At 49.8% G+C, this 12,295-nt stretch overlaps 5 protein-coding genes across 5 annotated transcripts; 3 read left to right on the top strand and 2 right to left on the bottom strand.

Moving 5' to 3' along the window:
* Nucleotides 1–244: 244 nt before the first annotated feature.
* Nucleotides 245–1,195, top strand: LTR84_003806 (uncharacterized protein; the record flags this gene model as incomplete). The annotated part of the gene is made up of 1 exon (XM_064847390.1): nucleotides 245–1,195. One exon carries the CDS (start codon nucleotides 245–247, stop codon nucleotides 1,193–1,195), a length of 951 nt encoding a protein of 316 aa, XP_064705111.1.
* Nucleotides 1,196–3,410: 2,215 nt separating this feature from the next.
* On the top strand, nucleotides 3,411–5,627 carry LTR84_003807 (uncharacterized protein; the record flags this gene model as incomplete). Its single annotated transcript, XM_064847391.1, has 1 exon — nucleotides 3,411–5,627. The coding sequence occupies one exon, from the start codon at nucleotides 3,411–3,413 to the stop codon at nucleotides 5,625–5,627; it is 2,217 nt and encodes a 738-aa protein (XP_064705112.1).
* A 27-nt stretch (nucleotides 5,628–5,654) lies between these two features.
* On the bottom strand, nucleotides 5,655–7,642 carry LTR84_003808 (uncharacterized protein; the record flags this gene model as incomplete). Its single annotated transcript, XM_064847392.1, has 2 exons — nucleotides 5,655–7,342; nucleotides 7,402–7,642. The coding sequence occupies 2 exons, from the start codon at nucleotides 7,640–7,642 to the stop codon at nucleotides 5,655–5,657; spliced, it is 1,929 nt and encodes a 642-aa protein (XP_064705113.1).
* A 635-nt stretch (nucleotides 7,643–8,277) lies between these two features.
* On the top strand, nucleotides 8,278–10,656 carry LTR84_003809 (uncharacterized protein; the record flags this gene model as incomplete). Its single annotated transcript, XM_064847393.1, has 2 exons — nucleotides 8,278–10,342; nucleotides 10,394–10,656. The coding sequence occupies 2 exons, from the start codon at nucleotides 8,278–8,280 to the stop codon at nucleotides 10,654–10,656; spliced, it is 2,328 nt and encodes a 775-aa protein (XP_064705114.1).
* A 55-nt stretch (nucleotides 10,657–10,711) lies between these two features.
* LTR84_003810 (uncharacterized protein) lies at nucleotides 10,712–12,197 on the bottom strand (the record flags this gene model as incomplete). The annotated part of the gene is made up of 3 exons (XM_064847394.1): nucleotides 10,712–11,714; nucleotides 11,949–12,083; nucleotides 12,160–12,197. The coding sequence occupies 3 exons, from the start codon at nucleotides 12,195–12,197 to the stop codon at nucleotides 10,712–10,714; spliced, it is 1,176 nt and encodes a 391-aa protein (XP_064705115.1).
* Nucleotides 12,198–12,295: the final 98 nt, after the last annotated feature.

Raw genomic sequence — 12,295 nt, forward strand, 5'->3', positions numbered from 1 at the left:
GCCTCTCGTCTACTGAGTACAACCCACCACTGCTTGAGGTAAGGAGGTCGTCCCAGCTTTGAGCATCGAGCTCTGCAGAATGCGTGTCCAGATAATATACACATTTTTACCCCAAGAATCTGACTGCTATGCACTTTTAACAAGCTATTTGATCAATCAGCACTGGCACTACCTCTGATGTTCTCTATGTGACAACCGCAGGCATCAAGTACTCCAGCCCGCGACCCTCAATGGCAATAGCACTATGTTAACGATTGACGTTTGGCAGGAAATTGATCGTGTGGAATTTCATGAAAATGCCATCCTTCTTGATGTCAGAGTTCGATCTCAGGACTATCCCATCAAACACAATGTCTACGATGACCACCAAGTCGAATCCCAGGATGGGCTGACTCAACAGCTCTTACGTGATGTGCTCGATGACTTCGCTCTTGTGCTGTCTGGCAGGGGCGGGCCTGATCATGTTTCGGCCGTTTGCATGGAATGTGATGAAGAACGTCGGGTTATCACTTTACGTATCTCAAGCAACGACGGTGTCAATCAACAAACGCTCGATCAGCTAAACAGACTTCTGCGCTTGATATCTGACCCTCTCGATATGGGAATCGAGCAAAGGCACGAAGACACGTTGGCGATTATTCTACAACAGTGCTTTGTTCCATTCTTGAACCATGCGAGCAAGTTCTCCAACGAACTCAGGCAGTCTGAATGTCCCTCAGATACAAATCTACGATTTCCTTCTTTCTCTACGCAAGGGAGCATGACTGAGTCTCCCACAGATACAGAGCATCTCGGAAGCTACAGTCCCGATAGCTTTGATGCGTATATGCAGCTCAGTTGTGATCGCTTACGCCAGCTGCGGAGGATGTGTACTGAGTTGGGAAATTCGAGAAAGCTATCAAATATTTCCGACATGATGCTATTGGCGAAGGCAGCCCATGAAGTACGACGCTCCGGCTCTTTTTACTTGTTGCTACATCACAATATTCGCATGAGTCGGAAGCCAAGCGCCGTAAATTCGATGTTAGAAAGCCTGAAAGAGCGGCTTGGGAAGTTGTCACGATATTGGAGGGCTGCCAAAATCTTGACAGCATTTGGAGCGCTGGTGCTGACCCAGAACACTACCATCGATATTCTACCTCTGCCTTCTGGAAGACACGAGATTCCTGCGATGAGCAAGAGAACTCTTAAATAGGTCTAGGCTCGTGGTGGAGAAGGCTTCAAATCATGTTCCCTAGAATTGCTCCGAAGCAAACTTAGGCAATGGACAAGCTATCGTATTCATTGTGAGTTGCAGCTTATCATCTTTTATCAGGAAAATCCGCAACTGCAACGAAAGTGCGATTACATTGGATGCAACAAGTTAGCATGTTACTTGTGTTACAATTTCACCATGGCTCATGGCCAATTTCACCTCAAAGGATGTCACCAAGGGCTCTACTGCCTATGGACAGTACCTCTTACCATCTCCTTCGAAAGCCATGATCGAGCTGCTGAGTTCCAGCGTGCATTGAAAGAACTAGCCCAGAACCTCATAGCTCGGGTCGACACGATTCGCAACTCCGCCGAACAATTCAGATATAGAACAAATAATGAATCTATAGCCAATTTGTCCCGTTTATCCCTATACTTGCCAGCCATCTTAACGCCTCCACAAATTGTCAGCCCAAGTGGAGGCAAGGCATCTAGTACTAGGATATCTAGGCCGCTGTCTCGGCTGTGAAGTCTTTGCCAGCTTGTTACTGTGTGCGAAGGACATGACTTAGACCACGGTGGCCAACTACAGTTGCCTCAAATTATCACAACAGCGTCTCAGGCTAGCAGTTCGGTGACACCAGACCCTGAAAATGACATCTCCGACCACGCTTTTAGTTCAAAAGGCAGGAGTACCCGCCCTCACGAATCGCAGGAGGAGCATTCATTATCCGATCCGTACCAATGCAACTGCAACGATCACAAACCGAAACATAAGGTTGGACAACCAGACCCACAGTTTGGTGCCGTTCTGCCCTCTCTCAGAACAAGTCGAAGTGTCTCGAGCAATTCTACGGTGACGATCCGGCCTACATTGCCTCCAATCCTCGAGGAAGGGAGAGGTGACAGTACACTTGTAATAAGATCGCCGGATCAGAACAACGATTCTGCCGGGTCCTCACGAAATATCGGAGAAGAATGTCCGGGATCTTTGTCTCACCCATCTATTCCAAAGCCACAAACGGGTGAAGGGAAAGAAAAGGAGGTATTGCATTCTGACAACGGAGAAGGAGCTGAAAGGTATGTAGAAAGCAGACGGCTTGCGTCATTATATGCTCGCGGATTGTTTGTAAGAACCTGACTTATTTACAGCGCGACATACCTACCTAGACAGACTAGACCGAGGAAGGACTGTGCTCGAGACATTGCACAGCTCTATCATGGGCGGTACTTTCGATCTGCCCACACCATAAGAGATAGTCAAAATCTACCCAACAGGAGGTTCTATGAACTCACCAATCCGACTGGAGCATGCTCCAGTGGCAGGATTCGAACATTCAACTTTCATGACAAGGGCCTCTACCTGCAGGTTGAGCAACCAGCTCACGCACAGGTGATCATACTTCAATGTTCCCAACCCTCTACCATTGAATCACGTCCAATCGTTGAGCTTGACAAGATGCAGCCTGGCGAGACCCTTGAAATTGACACTGGGGAAGATTTGGTCAAAGCGATGTATCTCACAAAGCGAGATAGGAAGGGGACCGATCAGTGGTGGGTGTGCCATTGGAAGGTCGGTCAAGACGCAAGGAACAAATAATCTGACAGGTATTGCGATCATTCCCTTCGAATTGGGGATTTGGGCTTCTGACGATGGAAACGTGAAATAAATCTTCCCCCTCCTCTCGACCAGTGTGTATGCAGTTGAACAAGATGGTCCTTTGAGAAAATGTTGCAGCTTCTTCAAAGGTTATTGATATTGATGGGATTTTTGGTGGTTGGAATGGCATTATAGATACTTATTCTTCCATTGTTTGGTGTTAAGACATAGCGCCTGGGAGGCAGTGCCTTCCATGCCCCAAGACAATATCCGGACGCCTAACACTCGGACCCAATCTAACTAGGCCCAAGCCTGACACGCCCGAGCGCTTGGCCCGAAAGCCCCTAATTAACTAGAGTACCTCCCCCGCGTGATCTCAGGCAGTGTTCCCATCTAGGCCAAGGGCGTCTCGGGCTTTTCTTCCGCCAAACCTTCCATACCTATCATTTTGGTGTGGGAGACCGCCTAATGAGACAACGATAATTTCATCACCAAGATAGATATCTACCTCTGCTCCATGTAGCTTACGCTTTTACGTGCTTAGCCACCTCCGGCGCAAACGGACTGTCTTGAGACTCAGATCCTTCCTGCTTTCCTGCAGAGGGACGCAGGTTGGATGCCGGCCCAAGAAAAGTCTATCCCTGCATGCAGTCGCTGTCGGAAAAGGAAGACACGATGTGATGCAAGCCGACCACTGTGTGGCCCATGCCGGCGCAGTGGTGTCTCATGTCTATACTTTGATTCAGAGGCCAAGACCGAGCTACCACGTCAGCATATTTGTGACTTGGAGGAGACTTTACGTGCATTGGAATTAGAGCATAGCACTCTCATCAATGGCTCGTCCTTCAACTCGGCACCAGACACAGACACGTTGGCTGGCACTGCTGCTATCACAGCTAGTATTTCAAACACTGCAGATGGTCACTGGCATGGTAGCCATACTGACCTAATCGATGTTGGCCATGCTCGAGGGGAGGCTCACTATGTCGGGAGTTCGAGTGGGCTGCACATTGCTCGTGCGGTGCTTGAGACAGCCGAGCGGAACTCCTCCACATTGGGAGGAATGGATGAACATGATTCTGTAGCCGAAATTCACGAGTCGACGACCCTCAATCAGAGCCCGGTAACGACCCTGCCTCTACAGGAAACGGCTATGGAGCTTGCTTCTGTCTTCTTCAACCAGTTCCAAGTCCAGTACCCTATCTTGGAAGAGACCACCTTCATGGCCAATATTTCTCAAATCTATGGAAATAGGGACCCTGGAGTGTCCACCGGATCCAACTTTCAGCAACTGTTCGTCCTGAGATTGGTGCTGGCAATCTCATTGCATTGCCTTTCGAAGACCACTCCCGCGGCTGGTAGCCTGGCTAGTAACTACAGTACGATTGCCCTGAAGGAGCTGCCTGATATTCTTCTACGCAGGGATTTACAATCCCTACAGTGTCTTCTGCTAGTCCTCCTACTGTCGCTCTTGCAGCAAACGCAGCTCCCGATATGGTATATTTCCGGTATGTGTACCAGATTATGCATAAACTTAGGCTTGCACAACGAAAAGTCCATAAAGGCATCTACAATCGAGGTCCTGGGCGAAGACTCTGATCAAGAAGTGGATTGTAAGCGTCGACTCTTCTGGGTAACATACATCTTTGACCGTACGCTTGGTTCAGTTCTCGGTCGACCTATTACTATTCTAGAAGACATGATCGACGTTGATTATCCGGTCTCTACCATTACCCAACAAAGGCGAGGGCAGACCGTACATTGGTTGAAATTACAGAGACTACGGACAGAGATTCTGCAACGGCTATACGGGCCGGAAGCAGCATCAAAGCTGGATGTGTCCGAAACCAGCGACGACATGATCTTTCGGGCACAAATGTCGGAGAAACTGGCTTCGTGGTTCCGCGAAAGTACCCTTCTGGCAACTCAGGGTCCCTATGACTTGCACTGGTGGAATTATTGGCGCTGCAACACTCTCTTATTCCTGCATCGGCCTGCCATGAGAAATACTCGAATAGATATGGTGGCCTACACAACAGCACTCGAGTTCATTCAGCTTTCGTTTGTGCGGCTTCACCAGGAGAACGCGACTCTCACATGGCTTGATATGCAATATCAAATCAACGCTGGTACAATGCTACTATTCGCAATCTGGAGCTGTTCAGAGGTGCGAGAGAGGTCGAAAAGAGAATGGGTGATGGTGAGGAGCTGCTTAGTGCAATGGGAACAGCTGCTGTCAGCATCTGTCCAAAAGTGGCCCAGAGGCAGCCGCGCAAAGGGAATTTTAGTGGCTCTCAAGGACTCGACCGTGGTACACCTCGAGAAGGAGTTAATGGGAATTTCTGTGCACGAGGTTTCCCGCCACGACCTAACCCGTCAGAAGAGCTATCAGGCTATAAGCCAAGAAGCGCTCCTCACGCGAGATAACAACAGCCTAGCAAGATCTTATGATGACCCATCCGCAACCGAAGCCGATCATGTACCTTACAGCTCGCAATGGGGCTTGAATCCCACAATACAGGCTTCCGAGTTTGAGGTCTTCAATGAATTGACCTCGCAGGATGCGCCAGATCTCGAGCACGCTTCGAATGGCGAATTCATGAATCCTCAGAGTCTAGACAGAACGGATAACGATTGTGGCCCTGCTGAACCACGAATTTCGTGGAACACTTCTACGGCTGCGACACAGTGGGCAGATCAGGCATTTGGCATGATCGATGGTTTTGACGACGGATTCTTTTACCAGGGCGCGACCATTTTCCCAGGATTCAATGACCATGAACAAACCTACATGGAGAGTGTTCTTAACTTTCACACCGCATACTCAGACTGATGAACCTTTTGAGAAGGGGTCGTGGTGTCATGCTCCACGAACCAGTTCAACAACAAGATCTTGCAGATGTGATCGTGGATTACTTGCTGGAGGAAAAATTACCTTCGCTGAGCCTTGACCAGATGTAATTGAACCACTGTGATCCCAGAAATCCGTCACTTCTTGCGCTATATCTGAGCCTCCAGTCACGGGGTTTTCTGCAGCATTGAGTTGCAATGTGATGAGCCGAGTTGCAGTCCTGGCACCCAAACGCTCAAAATGGCTGGCGAGGGTGCGGCCCTTATGCCATCGATCTGATAACGCCCGCAGGATGAAGTTCACATCCGAAACACCCTGCCAGAGGCTCAACGGCTCCATCAAATCTATGCCATCTTCTGTCGAGCCTTTCGCCAATTGCCAGTAAGCATAAAGCACTGCTAAGCCGGCAGAGTAAGCCTTTTCCGATGCGACCTGGACATAAAAGATCTCGTTCGCCTCTACCAGTGTCCTGTATATCTTGAGGAAGGCAAGGGCGGATGTCCAGAGTTGCGAGAGATTCGCTCGAGACCTAGTCCGTATTGCACGACATGGTCGGTATAGCAGCATGATACTTTGATGCCATTCACTCTCAAGAAGTAACTTTGTAGGCGCAGATAACGTGTCCCGATTAGCGGAGTCCCATGTTTCCAGCCTTCGCCTCAATTCGCCTACAACTGGCTCCGGGTCTGGCAGCACGTTCGCTGTCATGTACAGTCTCTCGTACAGCAACGATTGGAGTTGTAGAACTCGATATCGCTGCTTGAAGCCCAGAACTTCATCGCTACTGGCAAGCATACCAATCTCAAAAGAAGGAATCTCGACATGGATGTAATGATCCGAGACTTCACACGGACGACCCATCCCAATTGAGATTGACCTATCCAATGAGTACATGGACCAGAATAATCGTCGACGCGTTTCCAGGAAGCTGTCCGATTTACCTTGCAAGGCTGCCTTCGATTCTTGATGCAGTCCTAGATCAACACAGATACGCATACCAATTCCGACAAGCTGCCAGCTATCGAGGCGAGAGGGGTTGAGCATGGAGTACAGAATAAGAAAGAGGATGGCTTGCAATCCAGCTGTTGTGTTGGGCAATATAGCGTAGTTGCGAAAACTCAGTCCTGCGTTGAGAATCTGCTCCGAATTATGAGAGACGATAGAGCCTGTGCTGGTCGAGAGTGAGGCAATCGAGATAGCGAGTACGATCAATACAGAGAAAAGGCTGTACCCAAGCTCGTTGGCATCCAATTTTGCCCCTGCGTCAGGAGTTACTCCCTCTTCATATCGACGACTATGCTGGGTTTGCCAGTTTCGCGATGGTGTCGAAGACATGGGCATCGACGTGTCGTCAAACAGGCTATACGCCTGAGCAAACTGAGTCCAGAACCCCTCACGGGAGAAGAATGGGAGTCGGGGATACAGATCTTCGAAATAATGATCCGCAAGTTTCTTTGCCGTTGCTCGGTCTGGCAATAAGTCTCGAATGCGGGCGTGGTCGTGCACATCGACCACGGGGACCAGCCATGTTGCCTCGGATGCTGCTGCGAGCACTACCGTTGCTAAGCAAGGGCTTTGTGGATCGGCAGGGTCAAAAGACGATGCGAGAATAGGCAATGCCCCAATCTGAGACACCATCTTGTCAATTCGACACATCCACGAAGCTCTGGAGGAGGCATCTTGAGAACTGCCACTTGCTACGACAACATCAGCATTCCATATGGTTGACTCAAAAGTGCCCTTGTAGCATACACACCTTCATTATGAGCGACCCCATCATCCTCATTAGCCTGTGGTATGGGCCCATGCTGTTCTGGGGGAGTATTGTCGAGAGTTGTCTGCCGGCCAAGTCTTGACCTGAGCTCCTCAATGCTGGCCTGGAGGTAAGCCACATAGTCACGCTGCTGGTGTGAATCCGTATCCCCGAGCGAACAGCTTGCGGCCCTTCCGTATTTCGTACAGCCTGAGCACGCTGGACTTTGGCCATCACACTTCATCTTGCGACCTTTACAGAAATGACATGCCGATTGAGCCTGCTGTACTCGGACAGGAACCCCCGAGAACAACGTGCTAGGTGGAGTCATCATGGCCTTCTTCCACACGCGGCGGACTCGGATCTCAGCGACTCTTTCACCCGATATTTCCCAGGTTTAATTTTCGATCTCCTGACCTGTGGTCGAGAAACGACACGGGAAGGTTCTGGCTACGGTCCATGGTTTTGTCGAGACTGGAATCGGCAGTTCCGCAAGCCGCGGCTCAGCTTTAACGCTAGTCCAATTTCCCTCGTGGGGTTGCCATGTCGCCGTTCGGAGCCACCGACGGTTTCCATGATTTCCACCTCTCAATTTGCCTTCACCAAAGATGAAGCGACCATGATCAACCAGGACAGCTCGGCTTATGGTTCCAGGACTAAACCCATCCGTCTTGTGGGATCCTCATCTAAGTTCGAGTCATGTTGGGGAATAGTGACCCACGACACGGATGACCCGATGATGCTACGTAGGTAGGGATCTCAACCTACGCTCTACTTTCTTGACGAGGAATATATCATTTGCATTTGTTGTCACGGTGCATTACAGATTTTCTTTCTCTGTGTGTGAAATAGCGCGGCTGGTCTGCCGTAAGTATTGTGATGGCTCCAGCTAGATTACTTCCCGAGCGTGAGCTGATTTGCGAGCCAGCGACAAGCAGCCGAACATTCAAGCGCGAGCAGTATGCCGTCGACTTGTGTGTTTGTGGTGGTGGGCTATCAGGAGTAACAACCGCTATTACAGCCGCGCGGCAAGGTGTTAAAGTTATTTTGATCCAGGACAGGCCAGTTCTAGGTGGCAATGCCTCGTCGGAGGTCCGTCTTTGGATCTTGGGTGCAACATCGCACATGTTCAATAACAACCGCTATGCACGCGAAGGTGGGCTCGTTGATGAGATCCTCACTGAAAATATGTTCCGGAACCCAGAGGGCAACCCTGTTATACTTGACTCTTTGTTACTGGATATGCTCGGTTCCGAAAACAACATTCAGCTTTTGCTTAATACGACACTAGTTGGTTGCGACAAAAAGAGCGACCGTCTCTCGAGCATCCAAGCGTTTTGTTCCCAGACGTCGACCGATTTTGATATCAAGGCTGGCTTGTTCGCCGACTGTACTGGGGATGGTGTCTTATCATTCCTGGCAGGCGCACCATTTCGCATCGGCGCTGAGCTGAAAAGCGAGTTTGGAGAACTATTTGCACCATCGGCAGAATACGGTCACTTACTCGGTCATTCCATCTACTTTTACTCCAAAGACACAGGACGGCCGGTGAAATATGTCGCACCATCATATGCTATCAAGGATATCGAGGCCGAAATCCCACGCTACAAAACATTCTCCGTCAAAGAGATGGGGTGCCAGCTATGGTGGATCGAGTATGGAGGAAGACTAGATACCATACATGACGCAGAAAAAATCAAGTGGGAATTATGGCGTGTGGTATATGGTGTTTGGAATTACTTCAAGAACTCCGGCAAGTTTCCACAGGCTGAGAATCTCACACTCGAGTGGGTTGGCATGATACCAGGCAAGCGAGAATCACGACGATTCATTGGCCCATACATGATGAAGCAACAGGACATCATCGAACAGCGCTATCACAGTGATGCAGTCTCTTATGGGGGCTGGTCAATCGATCTGCACCCTGCCGACGGAGTCTTCTCAGAAATTGACGGCTGCACCCAGTGGCACTCCAAAGGGGTCTACCAAATTCCGTTCTCTTCAATGTTATGCTCAGAGATCCCCAACTTGCTCTATGGAGGCCGTACCATATCTGCCTCACATGTTGCTTTCGGTTCAACCCGCGTTATGGCAACGTCCGGAAACAATGGTAACGCACTTGGTATGGCGGCAAGCCTTTGCAAGAAGCTCCAAGTAGACCCGGTCGCGCTTCTGGGGAAAGGCAATATGCAACTCTTGCAACTCGACCTCATGCGCCACGGACAATTCATCCCTGGGTACAAACTGCGTGATCCGCTAGATCTCGTTTTGGAGTGTGGTGAAGTCACAGCCACCAGTGAATTTAAGCTTGAGCGCCTCACAGCTGACGGACCACCAAAAGTACTGACGAGAAGCCTGGCACAGATGATACCCTTGCCGAAAGGACCTGTTCCTATCTTTGAGATAGATGTCCAAGCAGTTGAGGACACCACTCTGACAGTGCAGTTGCGTGGATCACAACAACCTTATAACTACACGCCAGAGGTACTACTTGGGGAGAGAAGCTTCAAGCTCACTGAGGCCGACTCGAAGTTACGTATCGATTTCTCAACTGATAATCCACAAGATCAATACGTATTTCTCTGCCTGATGGAAAACGAAGCTGTCGCGGTGTGCACTACGTCCACCAGGATTTCTGGTTTCATGACCGTTGAACACGAATGCACTCAAGATCCTCCACCTGGCATCGGCATTGACAAATTCGAGCGTTGGACACCTGTACGTCGTCCGATGGGCCATAACTTGGCTTTGACGATCACACCACCGATACAGGCCTGGAGTCCAGCCAATGTCCGTAATGGCGTTGCGCGTCCAACTAAGAGAGCTAATTGCTGGGTACCAGCAGGATATCCTGCAAAGGAGGCGGAGGTACTGACAATACGCTGGTCTAACCCGGTGGATATCACCCGTGTAGTAGTACGCTTCGACACCGATTTTGATCACGGTATGTCAAAAAATCGATCCCATTAGTTTCGTCTACTAATCTATCTTACAGCCATGGAATCTGTTCTTCGAGGCCACCCAGAGTCATGCATGCCATTTTGTGTACGAGAGTGGCAGATTCTCGACTTCGCAGATCAGCTCAATGATGGGCTACCAAGCGTTATTTATCATGAAACGGACAATCATTCAGCGCAGAGAGAGATCATACTACCTCAGTCTGTGCACACCGATGCCATCGGCATCAGACTGCTGAATATCAATGGCGGCAAGTCTGTGCGAGGAGGAGTCTTTGAAGTTAGGGCTTACACGGAGTGAGCCTTCATGCGCCCTGCGGCAGAGAAGTATTTAGGTCACCAAATAAATATGTAACTTACTTCTGCATTTTTGTCGTATATACAGCTACAGAGGTTTTCATGCTACGTGACCAGCGTTTAATCTGCCACTCTAGAGACTTACCTCCACAAAAGTGAATTGTCGAGCAGCCCCGCTGCGACACACCAGGACGGCAGGATGCGATATTCGTCCTGCTTTCAACGACTCTCTCCACATCATCCACCTGCATCCGTCGAAAATGACATATTAGTCTCTCATCTACATTCAGCAGCTTGCTGATGTCCTCAATCACGCCCTTTGCTCGGCCAGGTGTAATCTTATCTGTCCCACAGGTCAGGAAGACGTGAATTCTGCTCCAGACACCGACCGCCAGCCGGCCATTTTGTATAACAAAACGCACAAATTCCCAATCATCAACATGAAGAGTCCAGAACAGCACAGGCGACTTGACGTTCTCTTTGCCATTGCGATAATCATTGTCTTCCGTTCGAACTTGGGCAGCATCGATGTCAATCCTGTCAGCTATTGCGAGAAAAGCGCAGATGCCCACGCCACCAGCTACAGCCACAGTCACCCCTGTAGCACCTTCACTATCGGGATTGACAGCTTCGATGCCGCGGAAAAGCCTGGCAGGAAACCCTCCACCACAACCAAGAACGGAGGCTTCAAGAGCCCGAAATCGTGGTAGACCAATCTGTGATGTCAAGGTGCCACTGCGTGTGACGAACTGTATTTCTACTGTATCATGGGAAAGAGTACTGACGTCGACAGCATCAGTCTTTGCAGCTTTCTTGTCGTCGATGTTTGCCCCGTCGCACATGTGCTTGTAACGGCATGGCGTCAGTTGTAGCCGCCTTGCTTCATCATCAAGGGCTGCACGACCACTGATCAGATCAAGTTCTGGCGGGAGTTGGAGCTCGATATGCTGAGAGGGAGTCCAGTTGAGCCCCAATGCGGGACTGATGTGAAAGGTGTGCAGATTGATGGTTTGGGTCAGGCGTGAGGTAGATATATGGATGGCTGTGGCTTTGCCTGCTGCACTGGCTGGGGTGTTAGTAGAGGCGTTCAACGGCATGGTAGTTGGCGTTACTGTTGACGTCGGTATTTGAACGTGGTTTGGATCGGACACCGCTATTGATTCAGGGAACTTTGTCGTAATGGGCAACGGTTGAATCACGCAAATGAGATAGATAGACTGTGATTTTACTATTGACGATAATATCGAGTTTGTGGTCTGGCACCCAGTCTGGTGCCTCCTCCGTTTGCTGACTCACCTTATTGCTTCTGATCCTTGTCTACCTGTGGGCAAGGCTCGAACGGAACCACCGAGCTGAATTTCCATCTTCTGCACTCTTAGTGTGTCTTGTGGAGAGCCACCGCCTACTCCGTTTGGGGGTTCCGGCTCCCCACTGTAGAAATCTGGAGAAATTTTGCACGAGCCGCCCACAATAGCTTTTCATGGGGTTGTCCTCGTTATTCGCTTACGCAACCGAGACATCACGCTCTACAACGTAAGTGTGCATGGCGTGGAATTAGACATGTAGTCTCGTTCTCATAACTCAGAGTCCGGATTCCAGAGGTTGGTCCCTAGCACCATTGGCAGATATATATAGTTGAGCAA

The sequence above is a fragment of the Exophiala bonariae genome, assembly GCF_035927105.1.
Source record: "Exophiala bonariae strain CCFEE 5792 chromosome Unknown scaffold_17, whole genome shotgun sequence".
Lineage (NCBI taxonomy): Eukaryota > Fungi > Ascomycota > Eurotiomycetes > Chaetothyriales > Herpotrichiellaceae > Exophiala > Exophiala bonariae.